At 34.7% G+C, this 16,164-nt stretch overlaps 3 protein-coding genes across 3 annotated transcripts; 1 reads left to right on the top strand and 2 right to left on the bottom strand.

Annotated features, from left to right (window-relative positions):
- Positions 1 to 15: 15 nt before the first annotated feature.
- On the bottom strand, positions 16 to 5,936 carry LOC149424459 (protein O-glucosyltransferase 2-like). The gene is made up of 6 exons (XM_089651582.1): positions 5,649 to 5,936; positions 5,354 to 5,550; positions 4,721 to 5,177; positions 4,300 to 4,537; positions 1,027 to 1,326; positions 16 to 422 (listed from the first exon to the last, which is right to left on the bottom strand). Exons 1-6 carry the CDS (start codon positions 5,795 to 5,797, stop codon positions 300 to 302), a joined length of 1,464 nt encoding a protein of 487 aa, XP_089507708.1. The 5' UTR covers positions 5,798 to 5,936; the 3' UTR covers positions 16 to 299.
- Positions 5,937 to 11,204: 5,268 nt separating this feature from the next.
- Positions 11,205 to 13,111, top strand: JMJD4 (jumonji domain containing 4). The gene is made up of 2 exons (XM_089631370.1): positions 11,205 to 11,874; positions 12,445 to 13,111. The coding sequence occupies exons 1-2, from the start codon at positions 11,363 to 11,365 to the stop codon at positions 13,088 to 13,090; spliced, it is 1,158 nt and encodes a 385-aa protein (XP_089487496.1). The 5' UTR covers positions 11,205 to 11,362; the 3' UTR covers positions 13,091 to 13,111.
- Amacr (Alpha-methylacyl-CoA racemase) lies at positions 13,104 to 15,313 on the bottom strand. Its single transcript, XM_089631371.1, has 2 exons — positions 14,839 to 15,313; positions 13,104 to 14,758 (listed from the first exon to the last, which is right to left on the bottom strand). Exons 1-2 carry the CDS (start codon positions 14,944 to 14,946, stop codon positions 13,733 to 13,735), a joined length of 1,134 nt encoding a protein of 377 aa, XP_089487497.1. The 5' UTR covers positions 14,947 to 15,313; the 3' UTR covers positions 13,104 to 13,732.
- Positions 15,314 to 16,164: the final 851 nt, after the last annotated feature.

Genomic DNA, 16,164 nt, shown 5'->3' with positions numbered 1-16,164 from the left:
TTTTTGATAACAAGCTCACTGTATAAAGACATTTCATTAGGTCCTACATAATTTGATAATGTTTTTAAAAAATAACTTGGGTTTATACTGGCCGTTCAAAACATTGAAGTTTATTGAGTAAGTAGGCACACAGCAGTGCGCACAATTGGTAGTAAAGGTTCAGGAATGTAAAAATATACTTTCTAAGTGCTAAAAGCAAATAAAGATGTACGTTGCTTCATATTAGAAGCGTTGGGTTATCACAGATTACTAAGGCAGTAGTGCGAGATTACTTATTGACAGATTAATTTGATGTATCTTTATAACTCATCCTTTGGGGATGTGCGGGAACAAGTACACCTTTGTTCCGCTCTTTCTTTCTGATGAACTTTCTCCATTCCCTCGTACACTTCGCCCGGATCAGCTACCCGCTTGGCCCATTCCTTTAAATTATAACATAAATTGTAAAGGCATAACATAATAATTCATCAGATAGATTTAAAACGACTAAATAATTGCATTTAGGATGATGAGGTGTAAAAATATTCAACCAGGACGATACTAAGGATCGGTTGTTTCACACAATTTGAAAAATTCATCAAATTTCAACAGTCATTTTAAAGTTCTGTTAAAGTCCTATTCAAGTTGTGTTATTATATCATTGTGGGCCAGCTGCTTTACAGAACTGAGATTAAAAAAAAACAGAACTTGTAAATTAATTTGAATTTGATGAATTGTTAAATATCTGAAAAACAATCCATTGTTGGAGTCTACCACTCTGGAACACAGTTTATAAATACTCTAAATATATTTTTTAATTTAACTTATATCTGAAATATTGATGATTTCGAATCAGCGACCCCTGAATCCAAACAAGGAGCATGTTCGCCAAGCCACGAAGGTCATCAAATTTTAGTAAATAAAGAAGGTCATCAAATAAGTAAATAGTGGTGTACCACCATTGCAAGAATGTAATCTGAACAAAGAGATAAATACATATACTTATTTAAAGAATACAAATACACACATGGGGTTAAAATACAATACCTTGAAGGCAACAGCATAGTAGCAGATAATATCCTTTGGCATAAGATTTTTGGTTGCGTAATTCCTTCCGTTTTTAGAAATGACCTGTGCTTCATCATCATTCTCCAATGCCCATTGAAGCTTCTCCGTGAGATCTGACAAGTCTCTCTTGAAGGGAATGTAATGAACCCCCGGCTGCAGCTGATGGTAGAAGTGCTCATAGTAAGGAGACTCTTGCTTCAGAACTACCGAGTTGCCGACCAGTAGATAAGGCAACCGATAAGCAGCCACCGTGCCGTCAACATTTATTTGATATTTAAACTGAAAAATAATTCAATAGTAAGTTAAATCTTCCACGAATAAAGACAAAAGGTCAGCAATGAGTCTAATGAGGGCCTAGAAACACTGGCAGTATTTTGCCGATAAAACTAAAAAATATGTAAAGATAAACCTCAATATATCAATCTTCCTAATATGTAAAGATAAACCTCAATATATCAATCTTCCTAATATGTAAAGATAAACCTCAATATATCAATCTTCCTAATATGTAAAGATAAACCTCAATATATCAATCTTACTAATATGTAAAGATAAACCTCAATATATCAATCTTCCTAATATGTAAAGATAAACCTCAATATATCAATCTTCCTAATATGTAAAGATAAACCTCAATATATCAATCTTACTAATATGTAAAGATAAACTTCAATTTATCAATCTTCCTAATATGTAAAGATAAACCTCAATATATCAATCTTACTAATATGTAAAGATAAACCTCAATATATCAATCTTCCTAATATGTAAAGATAAACCTCAATATATCAATCTTACTAATATGTAAAGATAAACTTCAATATATCAATCATCCTAATATGTAAAGATAAACCTCAATATATAGGAACCAAAGCGCACACCAGATACTAAGTTCGGTGAGCGTGCTTTCGCCGTGTCAGGACCTAAAGCCTGGAATGGACTGCCACTTGATTTGAGAATGATCAGACTCGACAGAATTTAGGTCTAAACTTAAAACGCACCTTTTCAGACAGTCGTATCCATAATTTCAGAAACCTCCACTTTCACAGTCGACGGCAATTTAAATTAACAAAATGTAAAAATACTAAAAATAAAAAAATTAATAAAAATAATAATTAAAAATAAATAAATAGAAATGATAACAACTAACAATTTGTAGGCTTTTTAAGACAGTTAAATTAAAATAAAAAACTATAGCAGACTTAAGATCATGCGATGACCAGTGTTTTTTGATGTAGTGTCCTCTGCGTGCAGTTTTATCTTTTATAAGCATAAAACTTTTTAATATAAGTGTGTTTGTCGGAAGTGACTTGTCAGGTAAGTATGTTTTGGTATCTTTTCTAAATAACAAATGTAGATCCTAGGAAATAAATTGTACAGCGCCCTTGAGGTGATTTTTCACAAAAACGGCGCTCTACAAATTATCCAATTATTATTATTATTATTATATCAATCTTACTAACATGCAGAGATATGCTTTATTTCAAATAAATCCATTTCAAATGGAAATGCAAAATGGGTATTTTCCATTTTGCATTTTAAATGCTTTTCTCAATGCATTTTCCATTTTAAATGCTTTTTTGCAACATTCTTCTTACCATCTCCACTCATCTTTTTTTCATAAGCCCCAAATATCAGTCAGTCCTCAACCTCGCTATGAGAGATAATTTCCATTTGTCAAGTTGCTCCCTGGTAGGAGCCCTGGCAATTGAGTGATACCATTACAAAAAATACTGAACATGGGGCCATGACGCTGTAATATTAAATGTTAGATAGCAGTTTCTATGTTTTTACGTTGGCAACATTAGTCCCGTGCAATTTTTTTGTGGTTTTATAATCTGTAGTCGTGGTGTTTTTGGATTTACCATCCTGTAATATGTTTGTTCTACATTGATGTCCATTATTAAATGACAAAATTGTTTAAAAATTCTATAATTATTTTAATTGTTTGAACTGAGAAACCATTTTGCATTTTGAAAATAGGTATTTTGCAATTTGCATTTGAAATGCTTTTCTTAAAACCATTTTGCATTTTCAAATGGAAAAGTTTTGACCCGTTTCCATTTTGCATTTCAAATGGTTTTGGGTACCCATTTTGCACATCTCTGCTAATATGTAAAGATAAACTTCAATATATCAATCATCCTAATATGTAAAAGATAAACCTCAATATATCAATCTTCCTAATATGTAAAGATAAACCTCAATATATCAATCTTCCTAATATGTAAAGATAAACCTCAATATATCAATCTTCCTAATATGTAAAGATAAACCTCAATATATCAATCTTACTAATATGTAAAGATAAACCTCAATATATCAATCATACTTATCTTTGTCTAATTAAAAACCTTGTTAACCCATTCCCTCTGAGCTGCCGCTATCTTTTTTTTAAATGTGAAACCTCGCAAGACTCCCAACCCTCTGGAGGCAGTGAGACCATTGCATCCCCAATTGGGGTATGTTGTAAGAGAGAAAGTTCCTGGCTATTCAGATCTGGTCACCAAACACGGCCAAAGCCATTTCAAGCAACATTTCAATTCTGAGTGGCTAATTTATGCCTTTCAACAAAATGCTTATTTTTATGTAAATACTAGAATGCATTGCCATCTTCTAATATATAAAGTTGATTTTCTTTTTGTGGTGGGTGGCATGGATTTAATTTGTATGCAAATCTAGTTTTATTCAGAGGTTAATCAAAATTTGTACACTTCACCTTCAAAACAAGAGGAAGGTCACTGACTACATGAGATTTCGAAAAACAGTATTTTGATACTTTTCGTGAAATTTTGCACACCAATTAGAGGAAAATTACTGTCTACATCTGATATTGAAAAACTTTCTATAAACCCCGGGCAATGCCGGGGACTTCAACTATATACTATCTATCTTTATAATTACAGACAGAAGTGTTCCAGTGTGGCTTTCTTTTTATACAAATCTACAGTTTTATTCAGAGATCGATGAAATTTTGCACACTTGACCTTAAAAACAAGAGGAACTTCATTGTCTAAGTATGATTCTGAAAACTCTGTGTAGAACCCGAGCAACTCTGGGAAGTTCAGCTAGTTATATTTTTAATTTATTTTTTTTATATTCAAAAATAAATTTGTATTAAATAAATACAAAATAAGTTATTCCATTTTTACTACATCAATAAATTCATGACAACATTTAATTCAGTTGCTGACGTCAGTTTTAATCAAAATAACTTCAGATAGGATAGGTTAAAAATTTAAAAATACTCACATCGAAAAACTTGAAAAACGAAATATGAGGAACTTTTGGACCGTAAGTTTCTTCTTTATCTCGGAAGAAGAAGAAATTCGTCAGCGAGACATTGTATAAAGTCGGGTATTCTCTCGAAATATCTACCAACTTTAAACGTTCCTTGCACGAGTCTCTTCCACGCCAAAAGGCTTGTGGAACTTTCTCATCCCACTCTGTTTCTATATTTCCTTGCACAGAGAGCATGTCGAGCATCACTCTGAAATTAAATTATGAATAAGTTTTAGTATCTAAAGATAGTACAAAAATGTATGTGTGTAGCTCTTGATTTCATCTCCAGCATGGATGACTTAATGGCAGTATGCTTATTTAGCTAAAAACATGTTAAAAATACGCAAATGCACAGTTTGATAAAGGAGACAGAATATTGCGTATTTACCACCTTCCCATATTTTCTAAAGTTGATTCAGTCAGATCATATGTTGGCAGAACAATGTCCATAGTATCGGTGCTTCCACACCACGAGAACAAAGGAATCAATTTAGAAGTTTTCTTGACGAGCGGCCAATCACCTAAATTAATGAAGAACGATTGGTCCGGCAGAAGCACTTTTCTCATCACAGATAACAAAATGGCATCAGAGAAGATGTGAAAGCCCACATGTTGCCCATAACATTTCCTGTGCAGTTCATTGTTCTTGATCACATAATGGCACAAGCTCATGCTGCCAGGGTGGTGGTAGTTTTTAAGGACATCTTGTAATACATTGGTCATATTGACATCTTTAAATGGTCTCATGTCCCGATTTAGCTGGTCTATGTTATCGGGACAGCCATACTGCTCGGCCCATGTATTGAAGTCTTTCTCAGGGCAGTCACAGTCTTCGTTATAAATGATACCTACAACAGAATAAATGGATTATTAAGAAAACAGATTTTAGAGCTAACCATGAAATGGCCAAAAATAAATAATTATCAGGTATTGGGAAACCAGAATATAAACCACCATTATTTCAAATGGATATTTAGTAGATTTGTCAAAAACATTGATAACCAAATATAAGTTTCCTAAATACCTGCATAGGAATACGGAGACGATCCTACATGCATGTCCTTGTATTTAATAACAATTTTGAAGTTTGTGCAAGCCTCATAAAGACGGTATCTGATGATAAATGACCCATCTTTTCGATTCAATATATTCGTCCATATTTTACAGGTGCCAGATGAAGAATCTCCAGATATTTTCACAGACAACTTTTCCTGGGTAACACTGTAAATATCAATATAAAAATCTTTTAAATGTGATTTTACTTCGATTTACAGTCATAAAATATGTACTGATATTTTGCAGTAGGTTTTGGATTTTACCTATCTTTTGAGTTCAAAACTTCTAAAAAGAAGTATCTGGCCGGCATTGTAATTTTTTCTGGGGAAAGACCGGGTCCCCAAATATTAACTTCCTCAGAGTTGCTCAAAGTGATACACGACAGCGCGGTGATCAATATTTTAAAGATCATTTTAAAGTACTTAAATGCAGCGAATGAAAATGAGAAAGATAATGTGTGCTAACAAAAAATAAAAGGTAACATGCTCGAGATCATAAATTAACCACCGAGATAAAATAAACTAAATATCATAAACAAACCCGAACAAACCACTCGGCATAAATCAACTATCTATAGATTGATACATAAATATACCACTCTCTAGATCGATATCTTCGGGCTTTTTGTATACAACAGAATTATACAGTACTTAACCACAGATATACAAGCAGTACCTACCGTGCGGAAAAGAGCAGTAGACAAGATAGAAAAAACTCAAGGTCATCTAAAAGTAAGATGCAACCATAGACAATATAATTGCTCTCGGCCTACTCCATTCATTCACTAGCCCAAAAAAATATTTTAAAAATAAAAATGTCCTTGAAGCAGAAAAATGTCGAAATGTTTTCCAAGGGCAAGGTTCATCTGACTAAGAAAATAAACTTTTACAGTGCATTTCCTTAAGATGAAACTTGTTAATCTGAGAAGAAGAAACCCAAAATGACAAGAAATTTGCAACAACACTGAAGAAAATTTCCAAAACATGATTTTCCGACAGTACGGCGAAGAATTCCGACATTTTTTAGCCTCATGAACTCATGGTTACATATGTTTAAAAATCTTTAATTTCACCAAAACAATAAGATAATACAGGATAACACTAATCAATAACATGAATAAGTTGGTCGATATAATAAATAACATTTATACGTTGTGGAGGAAGACATATGCCAAGTATGTTACGTAATAACCTAAAAACTGTCAATTCACTTTAAACTTGAACTTACGTAGGTAGGTTGAATATATGTTTGTAACTCGCTAACACTATACTGGCTTATATTGTATTTTTATCACGAACAACTTTAAAACGACGGAAATGATAGTATTTCGGCAGCAAATGACAACCCGCGTGTATAAATAAACCACTCACGGCAAAATTCCGTCATCTCTTTCTGTTACACGAGTCATTATGGTAGAGAGCGAGAGATCAAACCAACCCTTCTGCTCTCACCAATGAGATCTGAGATTTTAGCCATATTATTCGTTTTCTATAAGAATTTTGAGGTGGGCGTGGCGGTTTCAAATGAGTTTCAAGGCCAAAGCTGAGAGAAATGCCCCTGGATTGATAACTCCGCCCTCTTTCCATACATTTGCTTTCGTCAAGTTTTAACCATAGATCTGGCAAATTTGAATACACCACACATCGCCGACGTCACAGCACACCATCGACAAAGGATAGAGGAAATTTAAAAAAAAGGCGCAACCATAGACAATTTAATTCTGCTTCGGAACCTACCTAAAACCCAATTCATTAGCCTAAAACATAAGTAAAATGTCACCCAAGACCACAAGGTCCCATCTGACAAAGCCCTGTCCTAAGAAAGAAATGACCTTTAAAGTAACTTCCTTTACAGCTCATTTTCTCAGGACAGCGTTTTATCAGAAGGAAGCTGAAAAGCAAACTCATAATTACATGTACAATAATTTTATTTTTTAAATATAAACATGAAATACAATAATATAAGCACAAAACACATTTAAAAGGTGAAATTACTGTATCAATATAAAACTAGCTGTTGGAAATGATAGTTATTTTCTTTCAACATCCAACGGCAATTGAAAAAAATATTGTCAATAAGGCAGTCAACGATTCAACCTACTGTTTTAGCGTCTAATTACATTATTATTATTTTTGTTTCCCTCCTACTTATCTTATTACTTAAATATTTATACCTTTCATATATAAATAGTAAGTATATAATACTTTTTAGTTTAAAAAACTTTATATGCCTTTTAGATATTTTTAACTTAGGAATAGTACACAACATAAAGAATGTAACAGTGTAAACAGAAAAGTAAATTTAACAATAGGTTATTGTTTTAACAATACATATTGGTACCTGATAAATAAATAGGGTATAATAATAACAAATAAAAACACCAAATACAAGAGTAAAATTTAAAGAAGGTGTTGAGAGAATATTCATTATGATGTCAAGTATGTAATAAAAAGTAGAACTAGACATATGAAATAAACTAATTCGACTATTTTTTTATTAACACTAGTCGGTGACTGAAAATGGGCTGCAGACTAATACAGCCAAACTGAATAATGTAAACTCCGCATCAGAGAATATTTGGCTTAAAATTACAAACGATAACAATATTTGACTTGTATATTTATTTTTTCGTTATTATTCTACTACTCATATAGAGATGTCAATAGAAAATGAATTGGCAAGGATACACCACAACCATACAATGGACCTGATTTAATGAGGAGCATGGCAGTACTACGATATTTAAAAGACGCTTATAGGAACAAATTGTGGTCCTATTGGTTTTAACTTATTAAAATAAATTAGTTATGACAACCATTTCTTCCTATATTTAGCATATTTTAAATGTTGCAGTACTGCCATTTTCTTCATGGAGTCAGGTCCATTGTATGGTAGTGTATCCTTGCCAATTAATTTTCTATTGACATCGGTACACCATGCATTGATTATAAATGGTACAGTAATTTTGATAATGAATTGAATAAAAAAAATTTATGTTCGTTACAATTAAGCCAATCAAAACATATATATTTGGCAATGGTTTCTTCAATAACAGGCACAAGATATAAATTTTCGCAATTATAATTCAGTACATACTCGACGACATAATGAATTTCAAGAGCGTTGATAGCAAATTTCTTAGTGGGATCATATGGGTCACCTATGCAAGATATTTTACATCTATGTTCTGCCATCCCCTGTGCAGTAAGAGCAACGCTGCTGGTTGCAGAGAAGACATGACTGGGTCCTGCACTCATTTCTGGAAAAAAATATATCATAGTTCTTGAAGAAATTGAAGTAAAGATTGACATATTAGAGGAACAAAACTAACAATACTATTCCCTTTTAAGTAATATAAAACAGATATGTACCTCCATGTTCTACTGCCATCCCCTGTGCAGCGAGAGCGACACTGCTGGTTGCAAAGAAGACATGACTGGGTCCTGCACTTATTTCTGGAAAAAATATATCATAGTTCTTGAGAAATTGAAGTAAAGATTGACATATTAGACGAACAAAACTATTCCCTTTTAAGTAATATAAAACAGATATGTACCTTCATTTTCTACTAGCATCCCCTGTGCAGCAACGGGTACGCTGCTGGTTGAGATGTTACGCTCTGAAATAAATATAATTATTAGATTAACCGAATTAACAAAACATATTATTATTATTATAGGCTGATGCAGTATAGAATACCTTTTAGTATGTAGTCATGATACGTGCTGAACACCATTCTCGAAATGGACTCTCAGAGGTTATGGTTGGAAACTTGTGTCGAATAGTCTCTGTCCGTACATCCTTTCACACAATACGTTTTAAGGACTTTATCGGTAGGCACATAAATGTTATTTATCACACATAAATCAACTGTTTCACACAACCAGATATTTGACAATGTTATGATGACAAACAACGGCGTCTGTCAAACTTTTCTTACAGTTTTTTAGAGGAAGTGAAATGGCGGGAAGCATGAGTCGGCCACCTAGCGGCGAGAACACGCATTACACCGTTTGCTAACCCTCTCTTTCTGGCGCACGAGTCTTATGGTAAAGTGAGCGAGAAACAAAAAAAATACACATCGCCTACGTCACAAAAATAGATTTTTACCATGTCTATAATTTGTGTTGACGTTTTTAAGCGGAGTTATACCCCCCTGCCACTCGGAAGTTCTAGAGATGGTTAAATAATTAATTGACATTGACGGCGCGGCGCATGCGCGGCGGTTTGACAATAGAAAGCATAGATATACTCATAAATAAACCACTCGCTACTCACCATAAATAACCCACATTCACATTGGCGATTCAGACGGTGCGATTTTAGTTGAACGACAAAAAAATAACATGATTTCATTAAAACATTTCAGTTTAACTCGAATCGAAATTGATTATCAAAATGGCGTCGACTAAAATTATTCGTGCGTGCGTCTCTATAATTTCTGATATTTTGCGGAACGAACTTGAACATGCCATTGAAAAAGCACAAAAACGTAATATTTGGGTAAGAAAATGGTTTCTAAGGAGAATTAAATGGTGCATGTAACGGTGCACTAACACTATTTTGAGAGAGATATCATTAAAATATACTGAAAGGTATCGAAATCATTCACTAAATTCGGAATAAACAATTTGATAAAGTTGCCGATATCCGCTGCACGCAAAATTCACATTTAAATAAAAATAACATTATTCGATTTAATTTTTAAGTACTCTAAACAGCAATTTACATGCACAAAATAGGTAATTAGATTATTTGTTTGATTTATTGAAAGAATTTAAGTATGTTTCCCTCCCTTAAAAATTAACTCAGAATGCGATTGAGAAAAATGTAACTTTAATGCATCTTTACCACCTTCCCCGAAGTAAATAGTTGTTTCTTGCAGTAGGTAATTAAATAGAAACCAAGTGTTATTTTTTTAAATTTTGCATAAGAGTGTAGCGGAATTCGACAACTTTACCCTCATCAAAAACTTTATAAAAAAATTAGAAATAACATTGAGATATCTGACACTGGGAGTTTCATTTTCAGGTTTCCACTCTTTTTTTATTTCATTACTTTTTTATGTGAAACCGCACAAGAGCCCCAAATGCTTCCAACCGTCTGGAGCCAGTGAGACTATGGTATCCCTAATTGGTTAATGTTGTGAAGCTGAAAGTAGTGGGGAGAGAAAGGATATGGGGAGGAGGAAGGTGTAGAAGTACCTGACTATTCATATCTGGTCACCAAACACGGCCAAAGCCATTTCAAGCAACGTTCCAAATCTGAATGGTGGTCTTACACCTGGGTGATACTAATAGTATCTTCCACTCTGGAAATACTAATACCAGCGCCCTTGAGGTGATTTCTCACGAAAACGGCGCTATATAAATTAGCCAAATATTATTATAAATCCTTATTGTATATGGTTCTGATTGTTTTAATTTTATTATCTATGTCCCACTTCGAAAACAATATTATTATTCGCATTTTTATGTTTAAAAATGTATTGTTTTTGATCCCAAGGGCAGGCATCGCTTTGGTAGAGATCAACAAACATTATGTCATCCAACCATTACAGACATTTTTTTCACAAAGGTACCATGTTCATAAACGTTTTCTTTCGCTAGAGGATGCAAGGAACTAAAAATCACAAGCGAGTTGCAACATGTGTTCATAAGTGTCAATTCCTTGTAAAACTCGAACGATGACTTACACTTGAACAGCAAAAGTAGACTTTCAACTTTAGTCGCTCAACTAAAAACTCTATTCACACTTGTCGATTAGCTTTCAAGTGTCATTCAACCGATAGTTTACCAACTAAAATCGCCATGTCTGAATGGGTATAATATCTATTCCTTCTGTCAAACTTCGCAAATGTCAAATGTGAAGTAAACAGAAACAGTTACAATACAGTAATACACAATCTAAAATAATACTATTTTTAGAAAGTATTTTATGCCATAACGGTATAATAATATTTATTCCTATCTTTTCAATGTCTTCGGTAGAAATATTGGATATAGATATCACAAATTGCACAAAAGGCGAGCAATCAGTTCCATCATGTATTTCCAAGATATCAGTTAGCGAATCATATTCAGATTTTTTCAATGAATATTTATTCAAAAACATACCGTGCATCATAAAAGGCGTGGCACTTGAATGGGAAAGCTTCTCTCAGTGGGTGTCTAATGATACACCCAACTTAAAAAACCTTGTTTCAAAATATGGCTCCATCGACGTTCCTGTGACAGATTGCAGGAAAACAGACCAGTGCAAGAATTACATACCATTCGAGAAATATGCGGAATATCTAAAAAATATCACACCTGAAAAATCTCTTGAAAGTATTATGTATTTAAAAGATTGGCACTTGCGGAGGGAAAGTCCAGAAGACAATTTCTATCAAGTGCCGAAATATTTTGCCTCCGACTGGTTGAACGAATATTCTGTTGATAATAATAGAGATGATTACATGTTTGTTTACTTTGGACCGAAGGGATCATGGTATGTATTTGAGTAAGGTGTAAATATTATTTCCGAAGTCTGTTACTCATTTTTTAAATAATAAATAAAAACGTAAAGACATGCAAGCAAGGAAATAAAAACCTTTTCTGAGTCCGTACCTTAAACGTTTCACATTATCTTATAAAGGTATTAGGATTATTATTGAAGTCTACCAATAACTAACTCTTTAAACGCGCGACGTTTCGATGCTAGGTGCCCCTGTATGTGGCACTTTTTCACAAAATAACGCATGGCCGCTAGCAACCCAGTGAACAACCTGTGACATCGATGTTCAACGGGTTAAGAATTAAACCACAAGAATCTCAAAAACAAATGCTGTGCGCACCATAGTCTGTCTGCTCAGCTGACCTTTACTGATCAAATACAAGTATTTATATCAAATCAGTAAATTTTTTCTTTACTGATCGAACACAAGTATTTATATCAAATCAGTAAATGTTTTCTTTACTGATCGAATACAAGTATTTATATCAAATCAGTAAATGTTACAATACAATGAGGTGGGCTTTGGCGTATTTATCAACTTATTAATTTCCAAGTTTTTTGCAGGACTCCATTTCATGCTGATGTTTACACTTCATTCAGTTGGTCTGCCAATGTTGTAGGACAAAAGAAGTGGATATTGTTTCCACCGGGTGAAGAATCAAAATTCCTCGATTCCTTAGGAAATTTACCCAACGACATAGAGAATCTGTTGAACGACGGACTTACATATTTCCAAGTCATTCAGAACACAGGCGACGCAATCTTCGTTCCATCTGGCTGGTTTCATCAAGTGTGGAATATGGAAGATACGATATCGATAAATCACAATTGGATCAACGGTTGCAACATTGACACAATGTTGAAGTCGTTGAAGAAGAATATTGAAATGGTCGAAAGTGAAATTATCGAATTTAAAGATACCGAAGGCTGGATGGAACACTGTCAAGTTATGCTTCAGTCATTATTCGGAATCAACTACGAGGGTTTCTTCGAGTTTGTGAAGTACATCACCGTCAAAAGGTTAAATAGTCTTAAAAATGGTTCTAATCTTACTTTTGGAAATTGGCACATAAGTAATAATCATATTGTTTTTGACTTGAAATCGTTGAGGTGTGTTTTAGAAAACCTGGTCACTGAACCTTATTTAGACAAAGAAAGAATTATAAAATCAAAAGAGCTTATTGAAAATATATGCAATGTTATTAAATAGACATAAAAAAAGATTTTATATTACAAAAACATTATATTATTTTTACTTGTGTAAAATATTTAATACAATTCCAGTCCCCCACAACATATCCCTTTTACATAAATAATAACACTACGTCATTGTGATTAGAAGTACTTAGTATATGTACTATAAATTCTCCGAAACCCTATACACTTAATATTGTACATTCATTATATAAATACATCATATTATCTTCTCTAATAGTATAAAATAAAGACGCTATCCGCGTCTGTCCGTTTGTACGCTTAGCTCTCCAAAACTATGCAACGGATTTTGATAGGGTTTTCACTATCATTTAGAGAATCCATTCCAAAAGGTTTATATACTCGTATATAGTTAAATATTGCATGTTATATTTTTAAAAAGTAGAGAAAAGTTGATGTTCTGTAATCAAGTCGTAAACAAAATATTTTCGGGCGCTTACATTGATAACGCTGGCTAAACCTTATAAGATACATCAAAATAACATACTACAGAATTGTATATCTTAAAATGGTCTCCAGAAAAGACCGCGATGGTAAATGTTTATCTCCTAAGGATAACCCCCAACAAAGCCGGGTACACGTCATCTAGTATACAATAATAACTACAAACAGAAAAAAATTATATTTTGACAATGTTTCATAAATTAGATTTTGGATGAGCAAAGATTGAACCATCTTCTTTGAGAAGCTCGATTTGTTTGGGAGAATAATTAAGGGTGGCCAAAGTCTCTTCTGTGTGCTCTCCGTGGTGCGGGGGACGCTGCGGGGCCTGGGAAGTGGCGGGAGTGCGGCTCAAGCGAGGAGAAGGAGTCGGAACCATTTGATCTTCGTAACTTCTGATAAAACTTTGTCTCTCAGAATTGTGCCGATGATTTGGGGCTTCACTCAAAGAAAGGATGGGAGTCACGCACGCATCATGTTTGTCAAATATTTCACACCATTCTTTCTGAGTGCGTTTCATGAAAATCTTTCCAAACTGAAGTTTACGCTTTTCAAAATCTGCGAACTGATCATCATCAGGCATCTCTAAAGCTTTTAATAATTCTGCATAAAACTGAGGCTCAATTGCCCCTACCGCCATGTACTTGTTGTCTTTAGTCTTGTAGGTTTCGTAGAAGTGTGCTCCGCTGTCGAGAATGTTTTCTCCTCGAGGATTGCCCCATATGGGCGAACTCTGAGACCTGTAGAGCCAACTGGAGATGTATGCGGTTCCTTCAGACATGCTTGCATCCACGACCTGTCCTTTATTAGAAGTCTGTCTCTCGTAAAGTGCCATCACTATTCCCATGGCGCACATTAATCCGCCACCGGCAAAATCAGCCGCTATGTTTATAGGAGGTATTGGATTAGAATCCTTCCTACCCAGTAAAGAGAGTATACCCGAAATAGCCACATAGTTAATATCATGACCAGCCTTATAGCACAAGTTGCCGGACTGCCCGTAGCCAGTTAGTCTAGCGTAAATAAGTTTTGGATTATCATGGAGTAAAACATCTGGTCCAAGACCCATTTTTTCCATAACTCCGGGCCGAAAGGGTTCGATTAGGACATCGGATTCTTTACAAAGTTTCCTAAATATCTCTTTACCTGATTTACTTTTGAGGTTAAGAGCAACGCTACGTTTTCCACTTCCCAATACATTGTGGAACGCCTGAGGTTGAATCTAAAATAAAATGTTTAATTTATTAATTGTTTGCTCAAAATTTGTTTTCGAATAAAAACAATAAATAAATATTAATTTACCTTATCAACAATTGTGACGGAAGCGCCAAAATCTGCAAAGAGCATACCGCAGAAGGGTCCGGGGGCTAGTCCTAACATCTCCACGATTTTTAATCCTTTTAAAGCCATGTTTGGGCGAAATTTGATATTTTTTCCGTTCGTTTTAAATTTCAAAGGGGCCCAAAACCAGAATTCAGCATGAGGATAAATATTTAGTTCGCAAAAACTTGATTAGAAAATATACATTTAAATAACTGCAAATATGCCTTATCACGCAGTAAGTTATGCTTGTAACCTTTGCCCTCATAAATATTATTATTTATGTACGTATCTACATTGTTTGAAATACTGTCAAATTCGAAGTTGTGTTACATTTGAAATACGTCGTTAAAGTGCAACATTTATTGCGATATTCAATTTATGTTTTTAAAAAAAGTTGTAAATAGTACCCACTACCAGTCTAGCACTAATATAAACATGTCAAAATGACATAATATTGATATGACATTATTTTTATCCATAGATAACGAGAGTGCGATCACGTTGGTCGGTGAGTAGTGATGGGCACAACTCGCACTACCGATACATTTTGATAATCGAAAGACGACGACGATTTCGTTCCAAAAATAAACAAATCAAAATTTTTTTAACCTTTATACAATAATATAATACATTTCGAATAGATTATTTCTTCAGTTTGTTATCACTCTACTTAAGGGAAGTTAATAATTAATAGTATTCAAGCTAAAGAAAAGGAGGAACGAGTAAAAAAAAGAGAAGTTACTTAGTTACAAAACACTACAAAAGAAAAATGTATAAAGAAGGGTTAATCTTAATCTAGCTTAATACTAGGCGTAAATTATAGTTCTTATCTGGAACCGCGGATCTCCATGTTCGCACTTATCACCGACATCAAACAAGCGACAACTTGGGTTGGATCCGAAGGGCGGAATTGGTTCAGCCTGGGCCAAGGCTCCGAAGGGCGGAGTCGGCAGGCAGCGACTCCTGAGAGGACAGCTTCCTGGTAGGAAGATCCTCGGCGCCGCTCCAAGGGGGAGAGCAGGAAGTTTCTCGGCGGAGGCGAGACGGTAACTCCTGCTAGGGCAGCTCCCTGGTCGGAAGAGCCTCGGCGCCGCTCCAAGGGGGAGAGTAGGAAGTTTCTCGGCGGAGGCGAGACGGTAACATCTGCTAGGGCAGCTCCCTGGTCGGAAGAGCCTCGGTGCCGCTCCAAAGGGGGAGAGCAGGAAGTTTCTCGGCGGAGGCGAGACGGTAACTTCTGCTAGGGCAGTTCCCTGGTCGGCAGTTGCCTCGGCGCCGCTCCAAGGGGGAGAGCAGGATGATGACTCC

Source organism: Hesperophylax consimilis, chromosome 4 (assembly GCF_061612785.1).
Source record: "Hesperophylax consimilis isolate HC1 chromosome 4, BYU_Hcon_1.0, whole genome shotgun sequence".
Classification (NCBI taxonomy): Eukaryota; Metazoa; Arthropoda; class Insecta; order Trichoptera; family Limnephilidae; genus Hesperophylax; species Hesperophylax consimilis.
Note: the sequence above shows the minus strand (reverse complement) of the source record. Positions and strands in the feature narration are given on the sequence as shown.

What these genes read in the sequence shown, in the direction of transcription:
- LOC149424459 (XM_089651582.1), bottom strand. Translation starts at nt 5,797, where the DNA reads ATGATCTTTAAAATATTGATCACCGCGCTGTCGTGTATCACTTTGAGC. An exon ending in GTCTCCGTATTCCTATGCAG is followed by an intron (nt 5,178 to 5,353) that starts GTATTTAGGAAA and finishes ATTCTGTTGTAG; the next exon opens with GTATCATTTATAACGAAGAC. An exon ending in CGTTTTTCAAGTTTTTCGAT is followed by an intron (nt 1,327 to 4,299) that starts GTGAGTATTTTT and finishes ATTATTTTTCAG; the next exon opens with TTTAAATATCAAATAAATGT.
- Amacr (XM_089631371.1), bottom strand. Translation starts at nt 14,946, where the DNA reads ATGGCTTTAAAAGGATTAAAAATCGTGGAGATGTTAGGACTAGCCCCC. An exon ending in CCGTCACAATTGTTGATAAG is followed by an intron (nt 14,759 to 14,838) that starts GTAAATTAATAT and finishes ATTTTATTTTAG; the next exon opens with ATTCAACCTCAGGCGTTCCA.
- JMJD4 (XM_089631370.1), top strand. Translation starts at nt 11,363, where the DNA reads ATGTCTTCGGTAGAAATATTGGATATAGATATCACAAATTGCACAAAA. An exon ending in TTTGGACCGAAGGGATCATG is followed by an intron (nt 11,875 to 12,444) that starts GTATGTATTTGA and finishes AGTTTTTTGCAG; the next exon opens with GACTCCATTTCATGCTGATG.